Genomic DNA, 20,850 nt, shown 5'->3' with positions numbered 1-20,850 from the left:
CCTTTACAACTCATCCCCCCTGATAAGAGCTTCAGTCTCCTTGAGGAGCGCCGTCCCTACAGTCCCATCTTACTGCTACTTCTAAAGATTTTTCAGGTAATGAAATAAATCCAGATCTTGAGTTTTCTCAGCCCATGTCACCTGAGACATAGAGGGCATCAACACATGGCATTGTCCCCTGAGGCATCTTCAGTCACATGCTCCAAACCTCTGTGACGCACGTAGTTGCTTTGGCTGTTTGTGTTTTACAGTTTGAATCTGAAATTGCTTGACTGTTGTTTTGTTTTTTTTTTTTCCTCTGATGGATCCAGAGGTCAGGACCTTCTTATTTAAAGGTGTAACCCGGTCAAATGTGTTCCCATAATTGGAGGGGGAAATCCTACTGGATTGTTTCTATTTCCTCATTAGTGTTATTCTTTTAGCTCAATGATGCCTATTAGAGTAAATTAGAAGACAAAGGGACGTGATTGTAACTCCTCTGTAACAAATAAACACAATTCTTCACCTGTGTTAAAGCTGTTATTGTGCCGTCTTTATTTTTTTATTTTTTTACCGTATTTTCAACTTTGACATAAGTCTCCAAAATGACAAAACAATCGCAGAAATGCTCCTTTTGTTAAAGTTCTGGGAGTCAGTGGGACGGCTCATTGTGGGGTCGGGGAGTGAGGGCGACATAAATAATGCATGATAGAGTTGGGGGAGGGAGGAGCAGGAGTTTCGACTCTGTCGGCTGTTCGGCTCCGTTGCGTCACGTTTTTGATTTGGAAAGCGCAGGGACATGGTGCGGATGGATGGCTGTCCACACGGCCACAAGAGGACCAGGTAACCGCGATTTATTGATTTTGAAACATTATTGTTCTTCTTCTTATTATTATTATTCATTATTTCATTGGGGTTTTTTTTAATGGAAGATATTCACTGGTTGTTTTTATAAACTGTTGCTGCGTAAATACGAAGATTTTGTCGAATCATTTTACGCACAGCAGTCATCTCAGTCGCTCTTGACTCCTCTCACGTAATGTTGCTCTGTCTGTAGTTAACTAGAACTACTGGCGACTGAGAAGAACAAACCGATTTACCTCTATAAGCATTTTTTTCAGTTTTCAAAAGTTTGTGTGGGAAGAGTATTTTAGTAAGGCTTTACACTGAATGGAAATATATATTTCTTTACGTTTATCTAATGATCAAAACGCCTGTCATAAGTATTCTGTTTTTAGAAGTGGTCCGTTTGACATTTGCTCCGTGCAGACTCAGCAGTCTCAGTCTGCGGCGTGTTTGTGTCACAACAAGACTACAAAAAAAAAGATGATTTAGCATAATACTCCACACAGGATATGAGGGTTTAAATTCATGCGTGCCAATAACCCACCGAGGTTCAAGCTGCGCCCCGAAGCCAGATCGCTTAATCTGACTGGTTTTAACTTGCAGAAGGAGCGGAGATATTATCTTCCACCGGCTGTGATTTGACTGTGCCACGCTGCGTTTCCATCGACCGGATTTATCCCCTTCTTATTCTCCGCTTAGTGGTTTAACAGCAGTAATGCAGAGAGTTAAAGAAACTGAAAAAAAAAAAGGTCACCCATGTGGGAACGACGCCGCTCCCTGTGCGATTATTTACCTCCGCTGATGTGTGCAAACACATGGCGCGCTGTTGTGCATTGGATAAAAGGTTGGGCCATTTGCCTATCCCAACGCAGTCTGCTCGGATTTTTACTGTTTCTTGTTTCTTTTTTTTTTCCACGGACAGAGAAAAGAAGCAAAGAGAAACTGACTTCGACTGTGCAAACTGAGCTTAGTCTTAAACTGGCGCAAACACACACAAAAAAAAAAGAAAAAACAGGTGACAGAGGTCAGCAGAGTTCACAGGATTGTTTCGACCAACTTGACCTGCTCCTTGTTTTACTGATAACAACTTTAAAACGTTTTGCCCTTTCACGTATCTATTTATGTTTTTTTTTTCATCACACTTAAAAGTTGCAGATAATAAAGTTAATTTTAATATTAATACCATTGAATGAGTAAAACAAAGAAAAAAAGAAGAAAACAAATAACTCAAATGGTTATATTGATTCCATAAAAAGAAATTCAAACCAGAAAAAGAAAATGCATCTCCTCTTTATCTTTAATTACTGATTGGCATGTAGAAAATTGAGTTGCAACACTGTAAGAGTGCATCAATAACTGATCCAGCAGGCCACAAAAAATAACCTCTGTCACCACAGTGATGTTTAAGGGGCATTTTGATTTTTTTTTTGCAAAGTTGGCTTTGATAATTTTGAATAATTTTTTTTTCTTTTAAACACTAAACACTCACTTATAAACTGCCTTCTGATTTTTATCGGGTAATGTTTGATGTTAAATCATCTGAAACATTGACGTATGACAAAAAGCATACGTCAATGCTTTTTCCTGCAACAGGGGTAATTTTTTTTCCCCCACAGCACTGTATTTTTTAACAAGCCTCATCAGGTATTAATAACAACCAGACTTATAGCCATGCACTGTAATCTTCAGATCCCCTGGGACATTCTGCAGATGGTCTTCCCTTACAGTCTTTTCTGATTTTCTCCACCATAACCTACAGAGTTCAGTTTGAGTTTCTTTCACTCTGTTCTGTTGGGCTCACGTTTAGTTTTCCAATGCAAACTGTTGCAAAGTGTCCTCCCTTGAACAGCTGCTGCAGTCCAAAATGTTCTCTCCTAATATGCAAATCCCGAGTCCAGGACCGTTTCTTCTCCCCAGAGGGAGACACAGTTTGACGTAGATTTATCTCATTAATCAGCAGATCACCCGCAATCCCCATCCTCTGCACCTTTGATACGGGAACATCTGCTTTTCCTGCTGCACTGTTCCAGGACTCTTTCTTCTGTCTTCAAGTTTCACAGATGGGTCTGTAATTGCATTTGTCAGGTTGCGTTATCAAAACACACAGTCTGTCGGAGCCTGATTTATGTCCTCGCCGAGCCCCTCGCATCCCTCCCCAACGTTTGCTCAGCAGGCTTTAAACGCTTCCTGTTGTGAGATGCTGAGATCTCACCGCACCCTGCCCTGGTTTCTCTTTACAGATCTGAGTGCCGGGGGATGACACAAGTCGCTTTTCCTCCCTGGCTCACAGATTACATAATACTGAACATATCTATGTCTGAATCGTATACAGATTGGTGTTCTTGAGGTAGCAGCAGCAGCGCAGCAACAGGGACACACTCTACTATTTGTTTTTAAGGTTTTTAACCACGAGGTGAGTGTTTAATCTTGAATGGGAATTATGACTTTGAGCTCATGTTGACCAAAAAAAAAAAAAAAAAGGCTGTCACACATTAGTTACTTAACTTTCATCCCGATTCTGCACACCCACATGCAGAAACTCAGGGGAGAGGGAGTGTGTATGGTAGAGACAGAGGAAAGCAGAGTTCCTAGGTTTCTGGGAATTTGGCTCAATCAGAGCATATAAAACTAACTGAGGGATAACAAATAGGTCACAGAACAGACTTGACCTCTGGAACGCCAAAGAGAAACTGATTCATTCAGGTTTTTTCTGTTGTTCAGAGATTTTGCACAGAAGTAAGTTCATGTTATTTCATCCTCCCTCTAAGAGTCAGAATATTATGTAATTTCTTAAAAAGATCTTAATCAGTGGTCTTTTAGAGCTCTCTCTTTATTGTTTAGCTGATTTCTTCTGTCATTTTCTATATAGTTATTTTTCTTGAGAGGGGCATCATGTTGTCCAACGTCTCCCTTTTTAACATCGTTTGACAAATAAAAATCAAAATAGTGCAGCAGGCGATTATTTTTAGCCCGCCTACCTGTAATGGCTTCAGATGTTTCTTAGAATCTAAACGTGAGTCATTTAATCTCACTGTAAGTAAAGCTATTCTGTGAAGGCTTCGGACGTTTGTTTGAGGACATTAGAAAATAAAAAAAGCGTCACGTAGATCAGGGAACGTGGGGTGTTCCTGGATAAATGTGGAGATGTTTAAATTAGGGTTAGGTTTTTAAAAAATACATAAGCTTTTGAAGCGGGAGCAGTGAGGATAATTCTTACTTTGGAGGAGCTGCAGAGAAACACACATTGGGTGTACGAATCACTTATGTACACATTTTACCGAGGAGCAAGTTTAGAGTAAATCCACAATAAATTCAAATGGGTGGAATTTTAAATCTTGTTTTTAATAAATCTGTGAAACTTTTTTGTGTACGGAGAAGCAGTGTAAGCCTCCGATAGCTACTTCATCTCATGTCCATGGATTTAACTGTGCTGCAGCTGTGATTATGCAACACGACACGTTTTCAGTTATTTTCCGCCATTTTGCTTGTCTCAACTTGCGAGAAATTCAAGGGATTGAAGAAGTTTTTTGGTTGTGTGTGTGTGTCTGTTTTTGTTGTTTAACTTCATGCACACGAAAAGCTGTAAAACTTACAGCACAGAAAAATTTTCCAGAGCGTGTAGACTGCTTTCATCTCTTTGCTCTTCACGGCAGGTTTCACAGCTTATCTTCTTTACATCTCTGGCAGTCCCTTATATTTTCCATCTTCTTTTGTTCCCCCGTCAGAACAAAGCATGGCTGGGAAGCCTTTTCGGGCCACCTACATCTGGAACAGCATCATTTCCAATCTCCAAAGTCAAGTCGAGGTAAAGCACAGGCGCCACAACCTGAAGTCATACCATGACTGCTTCCTGGGCTCAGAAGCTGTGGATGTGGTTCTGTCGCACATCACCCTCAGCCGCTTCTTTGGCGACGAGCCGGTGCCTCGACACAAGGCCGTCCGTCTCTGTCAGGTCCTCATGGACTCTAAGGTGTTTGAGCCAGTCGGGGTTAAAGTGTTTGGAAAGGAGAAGAAAAGAGACAAGTTTGAGGACAGCAGCGTCAGATTGTACAGGTTCCTGGATCCGGTAACCAGCTCCTCCTTAGCTCTGACCAACACCAACTCTGAGTCCACTGGTACCATCAAGAGTGGCTATGGGTCACCGAACATGAACCAGAGCAGCTGCTCACTAACAAGCGAAAGGTATGGAATCGTATAATAACATCTTATAAAAAAGAAGAGAAAGAAAGCTCAAAAAGAGTCCAGGACTCAAGTTTTATTTGTAATGTAAAATAAAAACACAAAGAAGATTAATAACACTTTTATGAAACATCAAAACTCAGTAGGAAAAAAAAAAAGCTATAAAAAAAACTAAACAAAGTCTGTGGTTGTGAGTGAGGAGACATTAGGAAACATGCTATAGTTTGGTTTTATCTGGACGTGTAGGAAGGAAATTGGCAGGAAATCCAGAAACCTAGAAGTAAAGTAAACAATGATGGGTGATTTCAACTTACAAAAATATACTTTAAACTATCATCCTGTCTAAAGAGCAGTGTGGGATATTCTCAATCTTTGCATCTGGAATGGATGGGCGATAAAACAAACAGATACAGAATTCAAGGAAAAAATAAAAACTTCACGAGACAAAGTTTATTACCCTTTTTATGCAAGCAATACACACTTAATTTATGGAAAAACAATTCCTGTAAACCACCATGTGAATGAAAGACAGGTTTAAGGAAGCTTTTTTTTTTCTTTTTCTTTTTGCTGTATTGATTGAGTCTGTTCCTGTAACGAGTCTCTGAACCACTTCCATTGATTGCTCTCTTTATGTAATCCATCAGTCAAGGGGTCCCAAGCTACTCCACCCACTCCCCGGTAAAGAGAGAGAAGCTGCTGGAGGAGGTGCTGGGAAACCTGAACCTCAGCGCCATCGTCACCCCCCAGATGAGCCACCTCGGCCTCTCGCAGGAGTGTAAGCTTCTGTCCTGACACCCAAGGGTGTCGTAAAACAAACCGGTCTAAATGTTTTCATCTGTAAACACTGTAAAGCTGCTGCTTGTCTTTGGCAGGTTTGTGTGAAGTGTGGCACCAGCAGACGGTGTCCAGGCTGCTGCAGCTCATAGAGCTCCCCCTGCTGGAGAGCTTGTTAGATGGCGAGGTCGCGTCACCGTCCTCTCTGCACGGCATGGACAGCGACCCAGACCTGCTGTGTACAACAAGCTACCTGGACAGAGAAGTTCTGAAAGCTTTCAGTGAAGCACAGTAAGTCCTAACTGCGACTTGTGAAAACGTCACCTTTTTATTGGGATTTTCTCGACTTGTAGTTATAATCTGCGAGCTTCTAATACGACTTCCCAGATCGAAAGCCTAAAATAATTTACCCTTTGATGAGAAATCATGTCAAAATCAGAAGAAATGTATTTTTTCCTTATTTTTATCATGAGCCTGTAACTGACCAGTTACCCTTGGTGTCTCGAAATCCTTCACATCTAAGGCTGTGATTGTAGTACAATTACACACAGTAGATAAGTAGATTAGGGGCCATATGCAAAAACTGCATTGTCCACAGTTAAACTCTATGCCATCTGGGCAAGTCTCATCAACTGCCTTTACATCTTGTTTCAATGTCTGGTACTTAAATAAGAAAAAATGAGTACAAAAAAATAAAATCCATGTTTAAAACTAATTCCTCCCCTTCTCTCTGCCTCAGGGCTGATGAGTGGATGTCGGTGGCGGTGGACTGTCTGGAGTTTCTGCCCGATGAGCTGGTGGTGGAAGTCAGTCGAGGTTTGGCTGCTTGTGAGGACGACTTCGTTCAGTGCAAGAGGTTGCTTTACCAGGTCCTGGTCAGGCATTACGGACAGACGCAGCGGACACCTCTGCTTAATAACTACATATTTGACATCCACTCTGGGATCTCAGAACTACTTGGTAAGCAGTCTTTTTTTTTATGTTCCTACCTTTCAAAATCATTTTTAATGTGTCAAAGAAAGTGCCTGATGTGTAAACTGGCTAAAAGAAGATTTCTATACTACTTACTTCCTTTACAAGAAAAGCATAACCCATAATAATTCCTTGGAAACTAAAGCAGCTCAATTAGGATCATGCAACCAGTTCCTAGTGTTGAAGCAACAACTATTTTCAGTCAGTTTAAAGTTGATAATTGTTCCTATTGCATTGTCAGTTAACGGGAAGCTGGAGCTGGCTTTGGAGGCGCTGCAGCTGAGCCTGAGGCTGCAGGACTCCCACAGCCGGGAGGAACTCCGCAGACTGCTGAGATTCATGGCCACTGCGGCCAAACCGCAGGAGGTGAAGCTGCACAAAGAGGTCAGCGGTCCTGCTCGTCCTCTGTGTGCCGCTCTGCGTTCGCTTTTGCTCCTCGCTAACTCCAGATGCTCTTCCCAGATCGAGAACAGGATGGCGGTAAAGAGGGCTTTCTCCAACTCTATTGTGTACAGCGGAAGGCTCTCGAAGGGCAAGGTGGACCTGATGGTTCTGTTCATGATGGATAACCACTGTGACTTGTTCAAAGTAAGTGCTCGCGGTTCGTTTCTTAGAAAGGTGATGTCTTTGCTGTCGAGATAACAAGTTGGAGTCGATAGAAAGGAGTTCAACTGGACTGAACTGAGTTGAATTTTTCCATCAGATTCCCTCCTCCTTGCACAAGATGGTGGGTGACAGATTGAGGAATATCGTAATGGGGAAGGATCCGGACGCGATAACAGGTTCGTAGGTTTATCCGCCGCTGTAGATTAACAGGAACGACTTGCTCTGCAGTAAGTTAACTTCTTTTCTCTGCTCCTCCACTGCAGGCACGGCGTACTGCTCAAGGCTTAGTGATAAGGAACATTCAGAAAGTGGACAGAAAGCCACTAACGAGGAGATCCTTTCTCTGCTGAGGACAGTTTATGAGAACCCCAAATTCTCCAGGAAGGAGAAGAGGCGACTGCTGGGACAGTTTCACAAAGCTCACCCTGAGACTTTTGTTCAGTACTTTGGAACTAAATTATCTAGTATCAACATGTTGTTGCAGTAATATTTATACAAAGAGTTTTAAAAAAAAACTATGTTCACATGGAGTTGTGCAGATAGTAACAGATGACTGAGCAAAAATGTAAGCTATACTATTTAATGATCTATTTAACTATTTTATTTGGTGCAGGTCACTGAGACAAAATGTTCATTTTGATGTGAAAACCACCGATACGTCCTCTGAAATAGAAGAATGTTATTTTTCAAGCTCAAATAGACGTTGTAGGTCTGATTCAGTCAATAGCAAACCTGCAGGTTGGCTGTTTGTGTCTTTCTTGTGCAATAGCATCAGGTAAAAATGTGAAAATTTGACATTGGAAACCTTGGAAGTCCCTTATTCTGCTGTAGCGACAGTGGGGACGTACTCCTGACTCTGGGTGGTTTTGTTTTCTAAAAAAAAAAAAAAAAAAAAAAAAAATCAAAACAGATGTTGGAGAGGACAATCTCAGCCATGTTTTAGTGGTCTCTTCGGGGTTGTTTAAATCAGGTACAAATAACCCTTCTAACTGGCTTACTGGAAATGACTGGAGTGTTTCCTGCTGGTTTTAAAACATCATGTTTGTATTTCATGTCATCTAAGGTCAAATTGAGATGTAGAACCGAAGCCTTCATGCATCTTTTGCATCAGCTCTAAGAAGACAATGGCATCTGGTATGCCAGCTACAAACTGATTCAGAGTGGCTAATTGTGAAAGACAAAGCAATTCTCTGCATGTAAAATGAAGAAAAAAATAAACTTGTGAATTTGTTTCTGTGAAATAAGATATGTCTGAAAGCGATTTTTTCACCCCCTCCCTGCCCCCCTTTTCTAATAGTTCACGGTCCTGTTTGTGACAGAAATCCTTTTGTTCCGAGAAGACAAAACCACAGAACCCTTCGTGTGCTTCCACTGCACTCCAGCTGTAACCCGTTACCACCGAGACACAGAAGAAACATTTCCAGGATGCAAACACACTTACTGCAAGACACGACGGTGCCGTTGGCTTAACTGGTTTAAATATCAGGATGTAAACACTAAAACGAAGCATGTAAACCTTTTCAGTGTCCCATTAGAAACACTAGAGTACAGAGAGAGCCCAGTCTGTTCTCAAATGGGTCCCACTTCTGCCGATTCACTGAAAAAAGCCAACCTTGGAGCATCAGCGATATTTCACGCTCAAATAAAAACACAAGCTGATCAAATTATTTTTAAATTTTATTGAAAGGAACAGTGTTTCTAAAAAAAAAAAAAAAAAAAAAAAAAGAAAAAGCTTCCACTTTGCTATCCTTGGAACAGCTGAAACGTAAGATCAGAACTGAAGTGTATCCCAAAGTCCACAGTTGAATTAAAAACTTTGTACAGTATAATTATCAGTCTTTCAAAATAAAAATAAAAATTCTTGACGCAAAAAAAAAACCAAAAAAAAAAACCAAAACAACAAAAACACTTTTGTGTGCTAAAGTATCTGTGTGAGAGCGTATATGGTTATTTGTACAGATGTAAAAACGAGTCCTGTGGACGTGTGTCTTTATTCTCTATGACAGTCTGTTAAGATTACATTCTTCCAGCGGTTTCTGTTTATCGAATCCTCTTCTGCTGGCGCGCGCGGTAGATGTCGTGAATGGGCGGAGCTATGGCTCCCTTGTCGTCCTCCTCGTCGGAGTCGGCGTTTGGCCTCTTGAGGGACTTGGCGGTGGCGTGGTTCTCCAGGGGGCCGTTGCCCTCCCCTGCCGCCTCAGGCTGTCTGCCGGTGATGAGCTCCACAGCAGCATCGACACCTGAACGCAATCGGTCATACAATAAGGAGGACAGTGAGAAACTAAGAGGATATTTTAATGGGATGATACAATTCAATGTCTTTTTGTTTGGATTTTTATGTGAATAAAGCGACAGAAACTAGCTTGGGGAGAAAGAGGCAGTGTTTCCCAGAAGAATTGAAAATTCTACACCTGAAAAGTGTGGCTTGCATGTGAATGCAGCCCCTTTTATTCTGATGGCCCTAAATAAAATTAACTGCAACCAGTTGGCTTTCAGAAATCACTAGATTAGTAAACAGAGTCCACCTGTCTGTAATGTAATCTCAAGTCTAAATCCAAGCTGGACAACATGAAGACCGAGGAACAATGTAAAACATTATGCCACGTTTTCAACTTTTCACAGAGGAGTGGTATAAAGAAAATAATTGTTAAAATAAAAATAAAAACTGTAATAAGCACTATAAAGACAGTCGAAGTTCACTGGACAACAACATTTCTGTTGCTTCTCGAACTGTGACAACAAACAAACTTACTCTCAGGAAGTGTACATCTCCTAAAAGTTTCCATGAGCTCATCCACTTGAACAAAGGGACCCTACGGACAGAAACAATTGAAAACTTAACACTGCTGCCGCTGACAACTCATCAAAGACGAGCCTGGTAGCGTCAACTGGCCGTAACTTACAGTGAAGCACGTAGGCGGAGGGAGCAGCTTCATCAGGACAACAGCAGCTGGAGGGACTGGGAAAACTCCACCAGGGACCGGGTGTAGACCTGGAGCTGTGGGGAGGAACAGAGGTAAGATCAAAGATGAATCCATTTACACATCAGGTCTATTTAGAGGGAAAACAGTGGAAAGACAGCAGCAGGCCACAGAAAATAGAACTCAACACACAAAAATGAACCCTGCATGAAATATCCGGGAATATCCGGGATTACGTACGAGCGAGGTGACGCGGCTGATACGGGATCATCTGATTGGTGTCTGGTTTGGGATACTCTGGTTTACGATCAGGATCGTCCTTTAGTGTAGGCACTGAGGGAGCCACCACAGCCTCAGGGAGCAGTGCTGCCAGTTTGGCACGAGACACATCCTACAAACAAGCAGCAGAAGACGTGTCAAACACACAAAGTCTTTCTTGGCTCAACCACACTGGCAGTCATGATTCAAAGTCATGTATCAGGAAGAAAAACACACCTTGTAACCAAGGGCTTTGAGTTCACTGGTAGAGCAGGGATAAAGGTCCATGAACTTGTATCTATCGACAAGCAAAGCCGTTTCTTTCCCCTCATACTCGTCTTTGAAGGCTGTGAAACGTCGGCGCTCTACTTTCAGAATACTGGCCAGGTCTCCGATGTTGCTCTCGAACGCCAAGAACCGAGCCCAGATCTCACTGAGGACCAGATGCACGTCAAGGTTCACTGGTTTGAACTGATATCTTGAACTCAGACATGCACAGACAACACAGCCAAATGCTTGACATTACCCTGATTTCTCTGGGGATAGACTTCCAGAGGTGAGGACCCGTTCGAACAAAACCCTAGTGTTGTTGTCCTCTGAGAAAAGAATCGGACACATAAAGCAACGTCTGTAAAAGCAAGCAGCAAAGCTATGGGATGGTGAACAATTTGGAGGACGTTACAAACCATTAAGGTGGGAGAGGTAATCAATGTAGGCAAGTATGTACTCTGGAATGTCTCCATACTTCTTCAAGCCCAGCTCAAAAATCTTAAAGGCCACTGATTTATCCTGTTGAGAAAAACAGACAAAAAAAATGTTGAAGCATCTGTGTGTCCAGCCACTCCTCAAACCACACGCCGAACTTCTGCTTCGTCTTACTTTGCTGCAGTAGTATTCCATCAGAGCTGCAGACACGTAGACGTGGTGACGTGTGCGTAGGTCCTCTCGAGCCTTTTTGAAGATGGAGCGACCTGATTTGATGCCCTCCGCCCTCCTGGCGAACTTCATGTACTGGATGTAGACCAGCGTGGGGTCGATGTCCTCGATCGCCAGCAGTTTGTTGTAGATGCTGTGCACTTTCTCGTACTTCATGCGACTCTGAGAGAGGGACACAAAAATAACGCTGTTGGAGAGGTATGTTATGAAGTTTGGTTAGATTGTTCTGAACACGTAACCGGACACTCACTTCTTCGTAATCAGCAAATGCAAAGTAGAGGAGCATGTTCTTTTTGAGGAGAGTCCCAATGGCACGTTCATAGATGTTAGCTGCCTCGTCGCTGAACAGCTTTGAATTATTCATGTCCTGAAAGAAAGAAAAAGAACAAAAAAATTTGGAATTAAGGCACAAGATTTGTCTGATATTCAATATCTGAAAATTATTCAGGCTCAGTTTTGAAAGTGTAGGTGTGTCTTACTCCTTTCTCTGCCAGCAGCTTGCTGGACTGCTCCAGGTACTGAGCTGCCTCATACCAAATGTCGGGATGGTGGCCCAGAACCAGCAGGCACTGCTCATAGGCAAACATCACTGCATCCAATCAAATTAGAAAGCAATTCAATTAAAATGTTCCTGCTGTGCAACAGTAAAATAAAGGGATTCACGTCAGAAAAAGAGTAAAACTCTGCCCTCTAGTGTCGTATCTGCAGGTAAGATGATCTCTCTGCATCACTATCTGACGTAAATGTAAGAAACTACATACGACAACCAAAAAAAAAATGTTTTGAGACAAAACCACCAACATTGTGTTACCTCTCTTTGTGATGAGGGTCTGGTCTTCTGTACGGAGTGGGTTGCTTTTTTCCCACTGAATGTACTTTTTCCACATTTCCACTTGCTGGGCCTCCTGAGGGGAGTTCTGTGGTGGGACTGAAGGTGCGTTTCTGTCAAGCCCTTTCATTACCGTCTCATACTCCTGCGTCACAAAGATCACCCAACAGCCTGTGTCAGTTACCAGAATAGTATTTGGTACATTTTTCAGTGGGAATCTGATTTCTCACCTTTGCCACTCTCCTTGCATTCATGTAATCCCTGCTGCGATCTTCAATCATCTTTTTAGCCAAATGCACATTGATACCCTGTAAATAAAATCCATGGATTATTCCTGCTTTTTTTTTACTGTTGAAACTCTAAATCTACATATATTTGTGCTTGATAGCTTTTGGCATCCATTGTAAGTTTCTGTGTAAAGTTTACACAGAGAAACTTGCTCAACTTTGTTCAAAATAACAGAGATCCTACATCACTAATAGGATCAAACACTATGACTCATGCCAGTCTCTTTATATTTCAAGTAACATTCATACGCCCTGCTTGCATGAATGTCTCCAGAACTATTTCCGTTCTGGAATCGTGATTTATTTTCCAAAATTAAACACCTAATCTCCTGCAGAACTTTAGATTTTTACGGTTCTAGATCAAATGAGTTGAATTAAAGCCACTCTGGAGAGCATAGGGTCATTTTGCTGACTGATCTAGATTCTGCTGTGATTTAAGTATATGTAGCATTTAGAATTGATATAAATGTGTAATTATTGCTTTGTGATTATGCTTCTTCTTTTGGCAGTTTCTTCTTCTTTGGGAGTGTCTTGGTCAGTAAATATGTATGTCATCTAAAGGAAACAACCATGTGATTTTTCACAGCTCTTAGTACGGGGCAGCAGCATTCGTTTTGGATGGCAGAATGGCAAAAATACACACTCATAATGTAAAGGTGCCCAAACAGAATGAAGATGTTTGACTAGTTTATGCTATTATAAAACAAGGAACCCAATTCCAACTGATCAAGTTGGTTGACAACTCTTAAATACAATTTCACTTTAAAATTGAACTCTAATCCTGACTTAAATAATCTTTAATCTATTTTATGTAGATTGCATGGATAAATATGTTCTTATGTTCTCCTTTGCTACTGTTTGAGTTGTAAGTGAAGCTTTTAAGCTCATTTTCAAAGAAAAAAAAAATACATGCAGGAGAAAAACACTTGAGCATTGACTGGCTCACTTGCCTCTTCATATTTGCTATAATCTCTCCAGAGCTGTTCAATGTTAATCATTGGGTTCACGCAACCTCTTTGGTAGACTCTCCGAACCGCAGTGATTCTCTGATTTTCTGCGTATGAGCCCACTGCCTCACTAATAGAAGACAGAAAAACAACCAAGATTTTAGTTTTTAATGCAGGTTAGGATAAAATTAAGGTCAACAAATTGAAGAAAAAAAAAAAAAAAAAGCACTTACACTCCTTTCAGGAAATTTATGTAGTCGACCCAAATCTGAGAGAAAGAAATGATAGCAAGTTAGATAAGAGCGCTGAACAGAAACTAAAACAACTTGATAAAAGTTCATATTTGCAGACCTGATAGGACATAATTTCCATGCCAATTTTATCAAGGGCGAAATCATACGCCTGGGCCATCTTCTCTCTGAGAATAAGGGAATGAAATTATTCACATTCTCTTCACATGCTGGATGTCAGAATTCAGAACGTCTTCTTACTTGTAGCTGGGAAGCTTCCCTTTGGTCTCCCGAACATATGCAAGGTAGCATTTCCACAGGTCAATGTGCAACACTTTCATTAGGCATCTCTGGAACAACTGCAACATGATGCGAGAACATGCAGGAAAAAAAAACAAAAAAACATTTTACATTTACTCCATAAGACAGAAATCACATACACAGGCTGACTGATGTAGCAACCAAATAGCTGGTCAAATGTCCCATGAGGCAAAAACTGTTTCGGTCATTGATATATCTATATTTTTAATTTATCTAAGATGCGATCTTCAAGCTACAGTTCGACGCTTGCAGAACTTCTGAGATTATATGCTGGAGTAAAAAACAGTTAAAATCAGAAATGAGCAGGCACTTAAAACATTTGAAGACTTTATTAAAGTGAAGCGACATAAAAGGTACACACAGCATCAAGCATATTACATGTAGATGAAAATATGTGAAAAGAAAGAACCAGAAAGTGTTTGGGGTGGGAGGAGTACTGCTTGCATGAACATTGAAGACAGATAGTTCAAACGTTATTGAAAAGGAACGCCAAACGATACTAGTTAAACTTCTTTTTAAACTTTCTAATGAGCAAAATTCCTACATATTCAGCCAACAATTAAACAGAGCTTCAACACTGAAAACGAGCTTACAGTTTGGGCACTTACCTTCTCTACCTTGTCATAGTTTTTAGCCTTTATCTGCAAATAAAAGTGTAAAAACTTATAAATGGAAAGCTCAAAGTAAACATGCATTCATGCAGTTTTAATAACTCAAACACACACACATCCACACAAACCTAAGAATCAACAGTGATATTCACACAAGAATGACAACTAACTTTCAGAAAGGGGTTTATTTTATTTTCTTTCCACTTAAGCCAAGAAAACGCGATAGAAAAACAAACAACTCATATTGTCAAAATTAATTTAATTAACTGTAGTAAGACCAGCTTTTAAAGGCAAAAACATCTGAAATATGAAATAATCTTCCTACAATAACTTCTAGGGTGCATGGCTAATAAATTGGTTCACTGATGACAATCTTCTGCCTTCAAAGAATCTCTCGGCTCTTTCCAGTAACAACAGACGCAGCTCTACTAATTAAAAATGGTGTGAGGGTGCAAATATCCCAAAGACACTGATCAGAAAGTTTTACTAATAAGTAAAAATAAACATTTTAATGCCACACATAATTTTGAGCAATAAACCCAAGTGAAAAGTGTTGTACATTAGTATAATATCCCTGCCTCTTCACATCCTATTCGCTGTCTCATCTCACTTAAATCCTTCCTGCTAAACATATAAAATCATTGGGGGGGGGGGGGGGTTGGACACATTTAAATTATGTGTGGATTAAAGATCAAAGTCTTATCCTTATGAAACTGCAAATGGGCAGAGAAAAGATAAGCATATTTGTGAAATGGTTTCATCTTTTCAGGCATCCTACTCCTAAAAAAAAAAAAAAACTGAATACAAGGCTGAGAGGTGTGGGAGGGAATACAGACTAGTAGAATAGGAATAAGAAAATCCTGAACACATCCTGCAAATATTTGGTTCATGTATCTTTCATAAAATGCAAGAAATACAGCATAGAACCTTAATCTTTACGTTTTTAATACAAAATGTTACAGTACACATGTTTTGAGGCATACCACAAAAGAAGTGTTTTTAGTCAAACTAGACTTGAAAGTTGCATCATAACTTACAAGCGACCTTATTTGACATAAATGTGTCATAGGAGAGTTGGAGCAACTTGAAATTCTGGCCCTACTGCACACAAACTAAAACAGTCTTGCCCACTTAAATTTAGCATTTCAAATTCAGGTCAAGACGATTCCGTCTTTGCACTAAAGAAAAGCACAGATTTAAACCTCCAAACATTTTGCCAAAAATACTTTCAAGAAGTTTTTATGCAAAAACTGTTTTTCTTCACAACAGTTTGGTATGAGTGAAAAGGGAAAATTTAACTTCTTCAAATTAAAAACTGAGCTCCAGTTTTCCCCGAGTCCACTTCTCAGCGATGGCTACATCTGGCTCCTAAGCCTTTGTGCGGTTTGCAGAGACGTGCAGTAAAGCTCCAGTTCAGCTGCCAATGCCCAAACTCAACAGCCTTTGATAGTCAAGAGTATCTTACACACAATATTACTGAATGACAAATATTTACAGAAGGCTATTTCCAATCCACCTTTGTCAAAGTTTATCTACCAAATGTATTAAGAGCACAAGGAGTGTAAATCTTAAAAAGTGTTCATTAAGTGTAGAGAAGTTTCCTCAATGAATATTAGTCGTTTACGGCACTATGATTCTATATTAGTATATCTACTAACTCCAGTCTTGGGCACCTAATAAATTAATCTTCATAGGACTTGTCTTGCCCCCAACTCCATATATTTTTATGCGATGGGGAAACAACTCAAGCTAAGCTGGGTCTCTTGTACGTAAAGATGGCCTAGCAGGCAAATCAAACATGTCATTCTAAATGGCAATAATATGCAGAGATATTTTTTTATTTTATACATTTTGGGGAATTTCCAATGTGGTCCTCAGATGTTCTGTTTAAAAAGAAATTAGCACATACATATACTTACCACAAGGGGGAGCAGCTATACTAAGAATGACAGTGTATGTCATTGATTATAATCCTAGAAGACTTTAATTGGTATAATTCTAATAGTGTTATTTCAGAAACAAAATCTTCGTTCAAATTTAACTAATGTAGCTGATTTAAGGAAATTCAGGTATTTGGAGTCAAATGGAGGACAGAAAAAGTACCTGGCAAAAGTATTCGCACCCATTGAGCTCGCTTGCATTTTGTCATGTTACAACCAAACTTTAGAACATGTTATTGGGAATTTATGTAATAAAGAAGCAGAAAGTCATGCATGATTTCACACTGGAGTGAGCAGTGCTTCATCAGACAAGGTCAAGGAAGACTTTATAGGGGGAAAAAAGAGGAGCAGACAAAGCATCATGCTCTAGAGATACTTTTCTGAAGCAAGAGAAAGGTGATCTGGTTAGACTTGAAAAAAGAAACTTGTTAAAACCTGAAGTACTTAAGACAGTGGAAGAGATTCATCTCAAAGCAGATGACTATATATAAACAATGGAATAGTGTAGATAAAAAAAACAAACAAAAAAAAGGGGTGCGGGGAGTTGTATTTAGTAGAAATTTTAGAGCATGCTAGTAGAGGTGCCAAAATGTAATAGAAGAGAAAAGTGGTAAAGGACCACAGCCACAGGAACTGAATATAGACACCAAATTTACAGGCAGAAGGGGAAGGAAAATCATGCATTTTCCTTTCCTTTATAATTAAGTGCTACTTTGTGTAGGTCTTTCACATAAAATTCTTATAAAAATGTAAAAGTTCACAATTGTAAAAAAACGGTGAAAGGTTTATGGATATAAATACTTTTGCAAGGCACTCTGTAAAAACAACAATGTTGATGCTGCATTTGTTTAACCTTTTTAATTGTCTGTCAATTTTATTTTTGATATCAAACATTGATTAACATTTTGAAGTGGTAATATGTACAAACAGCTAAAAATATTTTTCCCTTTTCTGAAAAATATTTCAGTTCGATCTGGTTAAGAATCCCAAATCATCTCTGTTTAATAATCCATAAGGGTCATAAATCACACTAAAGTCACATTTCTCTGATACTGTCAACTCTACACTTATCTTTAAAATTAATAAAGTAAACACCAATAATATCCTTTTGGTTTATTTGCCTTGTTCTGTTTTATGGTAAAACAAATAATGACTTAGATCTCACTATGTTATCTTTATGATTGTATTTGCTGCTAACGTTGTTGCCGCTATAACAACTTTAATGCAAAGAAAAATATTTAAGGGTTGAGGCCTATCATGGAAAAAAGAAAATTAGTTTGACCAAATTCATAGAGTAATGCCAGAAAGTTAGTGTAAGGCAGAATATATGAGAAAGTTTGATTTGGAGGAGAATCTACAATCTAAATACACTGACATCACTGCTTAATTTTAGAAAATTAATACATTTAGTGCAAAAAAAAATGTACTTTTTTGTTAGAACTGATGATCAGATGTAAGCGAAATTAAATCTTCTGGTCAAATTGTTGGTTGGATGAAAGTAAAACTTATTCTTGGCAAACCAAAAAACAAGAAAAAAGACAAAAAAACAAAACAAGCAAAGGGTCACAGTTTGTGTGTTCAGAAGAAGTGGGGCGAAAGGTCTCAAGAAAAGAATGGGCCACACAATAAAGATCGTTCTTTATGAAAATAACCCAAAAGAAATGACACAGGAGGCAATAAATTGACACGACAAGTGAATAAAAGGCTAATGCACTCCAATACCATTAAAATAGTTTTAATACTGTTGCAGACCAAACATGCAACAAATGCACTTTACCCCATATTTAATATGCCGCAGATGATATGTAATCTTTCGTTTAACCTGGAAACATGAGGAATTATCCTTAAATAGTTATAGATAATAACCCCTTCTTGCTTAAAGGCACAATTCCTAATGTAGAGCCCAACTGCAAAGTGTTTTGTATCAATTTTCATAAATGGTTCATTAAAAGGTTTTTCCACTTTGCACACTTTGTTTTAGGAAACTGTGAGAATTCTTTAGCTTTTGAAGAACATCTTTGAGATTAGACAAAAAGGCTCAAAACAAGAATTGTGACTTTAAACTCCATTGAAGTCAGATACATTTGGATTGTGTGAAAATCACATAGTTGATTATGTTAGAATAAGTCTCAGCCATGCACACAAGGGAAAAGAATAAAAAAAAGTATTAACCTCAGCTTCAATGAACAGTTTCCAGAATCTGCCAGAACTTGGGAACTGTGAGACAAGTCGCTCATGGGTCTTCCTTGCTTTATCTATGGGTTGATTCTACAGGAGGAGATTGCATTTACATTCCACTCACTATTTAACATAAAAATGGCAATCTTGCCAAACATGAGGTGGAAGACCATATCTAAAGTTTCATATTGGACTAAATTCTAACCCCAAGCCCACCACCCTCATTCCCAGTATCCTTATCCCCAGTAATACAACTCGGTGTCACTAAACCTGTGCTTCTCGAATCAGAATGCTCCAAGCGTCAAGGTCATATGGGTTTTCTTCCAACTTCTTCTCTGCTTTCTTCACCTTCTCAGGAATATACTCAGCTGCTGCCTGTAACACACACACAAATAAAGCAACAAGCAATGTTGTTAGCAAACTTAAAATGCTTGTAGCAATATGATGCGAGGGCCCACATAGCGCTGGACACTCACACAGGAGGTAATCGTGTTATTCATTACCGGACCATAAACATCAGAAAAACGGGAAGCGGCAGAAAATCGGGATAAATCGGCTGAAATACGTATTTTCCCTAGGTAGCTTGGTTTTTCTAGCTGGCGCCATTAAATAGAACCTTACACAGCAATATCTGGAGTAAAAACAATTCATTAACTATCAGAAATTGCAAAGTAACACGATTGTGAACTAATGTTAGCTCGTAGTGTTGGTATCGGCTAGCTTCACGTTGCGACAAAGCGGCTGAATCAATATGGCGCACGACCACACCACAAAAAAACCAAAGTACATGACTTCTACGCGTTTGATTCCCCGGATAAAGCTGCACACAGCGAACATTCCAAACTAATTTACGTGCCTAACAATGCTGTATGACAAAACATTAGCTATGACACAGATATCCCGCTAGCTTGGCCATGAATAGAAATGCGTGTTGCTACCTGCTCGGCTGTTCCCTCCGTCGACATGGCTTTAGAGAATCTGCTTCAAAAGTTTTCAACCACTGCAACTAACACCGAAATAAGCAAGATGCAGGAATTTTCTTTAAAACTACTAGGTCATCGGCATAGTTTTAGGGTGATTTTTTTTTTACGTTGCCTTCGAGCAGCTAACAGCTCAACGGCTGGACTGGCCAATGACTAAAATGGCGAGAAGGCAGACAGTAGTGTTCCGTCGCGCGTGCAGGAACAACAAAGTTACTTCCGGCTGTCACAGTTTCTTCAAAATAAAAGCATTGGCTGCAGCATTAGGGATAAAAAAATCATTCATATTTTTAAAATCATTTTGATATACTATGATTTACATTAACGCTTGGTTAAATTACACCAAGATGAGAAATCACTATGATGAAACCACACTCCTAGAATGAATTATAGCGTAGGATGTCTCTAAGCAAATATCGTGTCAGATGTAATGCATGCGTTACAATTAAGGGAGATTCTTCAGCAGAAACAAGAACAAGTGATTTAGCACCAAATGACACTGATCATTCTGCTGGACAACAGGGGGAAGCAAATCACAGCTACAGAGAGCGCGCGCTTGAGCGAGTCTGTCTAGCCTGGCCAACAGACTAGAGTAATAGAGTACAGCAGTTATCGGTCACACGAAGACATTTAGTTTTTATTTTTCCGTTCTCAAACCAGTTTTTACCAATTACCTATTATATTTTTGTCTAATTATGTACAGGTTTCCCTATAAAGAATTCCTTCTATATGTTTAACCTAATCATATGTGTGGTTTTAGTCTTTTAAGCTACACACTGAACAATTGTGTAAGCTTGGAAAATATGTTTGCTTTGTCCTTAAGGATAAAAACAGATGAAGATTCACAGCTACATTTTTGTAGCCTATAACAATTGATCTACACAGCATAAATGATAGCCACACAGTTGAGTGCTCTGTGACTAATTTGTACCCTTTGACAAAGATATTTTCTTAAAGCAATTTAGCTGTTGACAGAGGTGAAAGCAGTTCTATTGCTTTAGGCTAATTTCTGAAACATATACCTAAAATTTGCACACATCAGAATATCACAAATAA

At 39.6% G+C, this 20,850-nt stretch overlaps 2 protein-coding genes across 4 annotated transcripts; one reads left to right on the top strand and one right to left on the bottom strand.

Annotated features, from left to right (window-relative positions):
• The first annotated feature begins 61 nt into the window (after positions 1–61).
• Positions 62–8,600, top strand: depdc7a (DEP domain containing 7, paralog a). 3 transcript variants are annotated; one of them, XM_088004348.1, is made up of 9 exons: positions 62–96; positions 4,551–5,007; positions 5,649–5,779; positions 5,877–6,069; positions 6,518–6,738; positions 6,992–7,134; positions 7,213–7,338; positions 7,454–7,532; positions 7,620–8,600. In XM_088004348.1, the coding sequence occupies exons 2-9, from the start codon at positions 4,559–4,561 to the stop codon at positions 7,841–7,843; spliced, it is 1,566 nt and encodes a 521-aa protein (XP_087860474.1). In that variant the 5' UTR covers positions 62–96; positions 4,551–4,558; the 3' UTR covers positions 7,844–8,600. The 3 variants fall into 3 exon arrangements, with proteins under 3 accessions (XP_087860474.1, XP_014853351.2, XP_087860473.1); XM_014997865.2 differs by lacking the exon at positions 62–96 and adding an exon at positions 777–822; XM_088004347.1 differs by lacking the exon at positions 62–96 and adding an exon at positions 2,871–3,561.
• A 420-nt stretch (positions 8,601–9,020) lies between these two features.
• On the bottom strand, positions 9,021–19,999 carry cstf3 (cleavage stimulation factor, 3' pre-RNA, subunit 3). Its single transcript, XM_014997863.2, has 20 exons — positions 19,753–19,999; positions 19,085–19,189; positions 18,809–18,904; positions 14,694–14,726; positions 14,026–14,123; positions 13,886–13,952; positions 13,768–13,802; positions 13,538–13,664; positions 12,531–12,608; positions 12,283–12,445; positions 11,951–12,060; positions 11,722–11,838; positions 11,415–11,633; positions 11,222–11,324; positions 11,062–11,131; positions 10,773–10,968; positions 10,518–10,668; positions 10,260–10,354; positions 10,109–10,169; positions 9,021–9,596 (listed from the first exon to the last, which is right to left on the bottom strand). Exons 1-20 carry the CDS (start codon positions 19,777–19,779, stop codon positions 9,397–9,399), a joined length of 2,151 nt encoding a protein of 716 aa, XP_014853349.1. The 5' UTR covers positions 19,780–19,999; the 3' UTR covers positions 9,021–9,396.
• Between the last annotated feature and the right edge of the window lie 851 nt (positions 20,000–20,850).

This window comes from Poecilia mexicana, unplaced genomic scaffold (assembly GCF_051168715.1).
Source record: "Poecilia mexicana isolate PSO_F unplaced genomic scaffold, ASM5116871v1 scaffold_3, whole genome shotgun sequence".
Classification (NCBI taxonomy): domain Eukaryota; kingdom Metazoa; phylum Chordata; class Actinopteri; order Cyprinodontiformes; family Poeciliidae; genus Poecilia; species Poecilia mexicana.
This window is presented reverse-complemented; position numbering and strand designations above follow the sequence as displayed.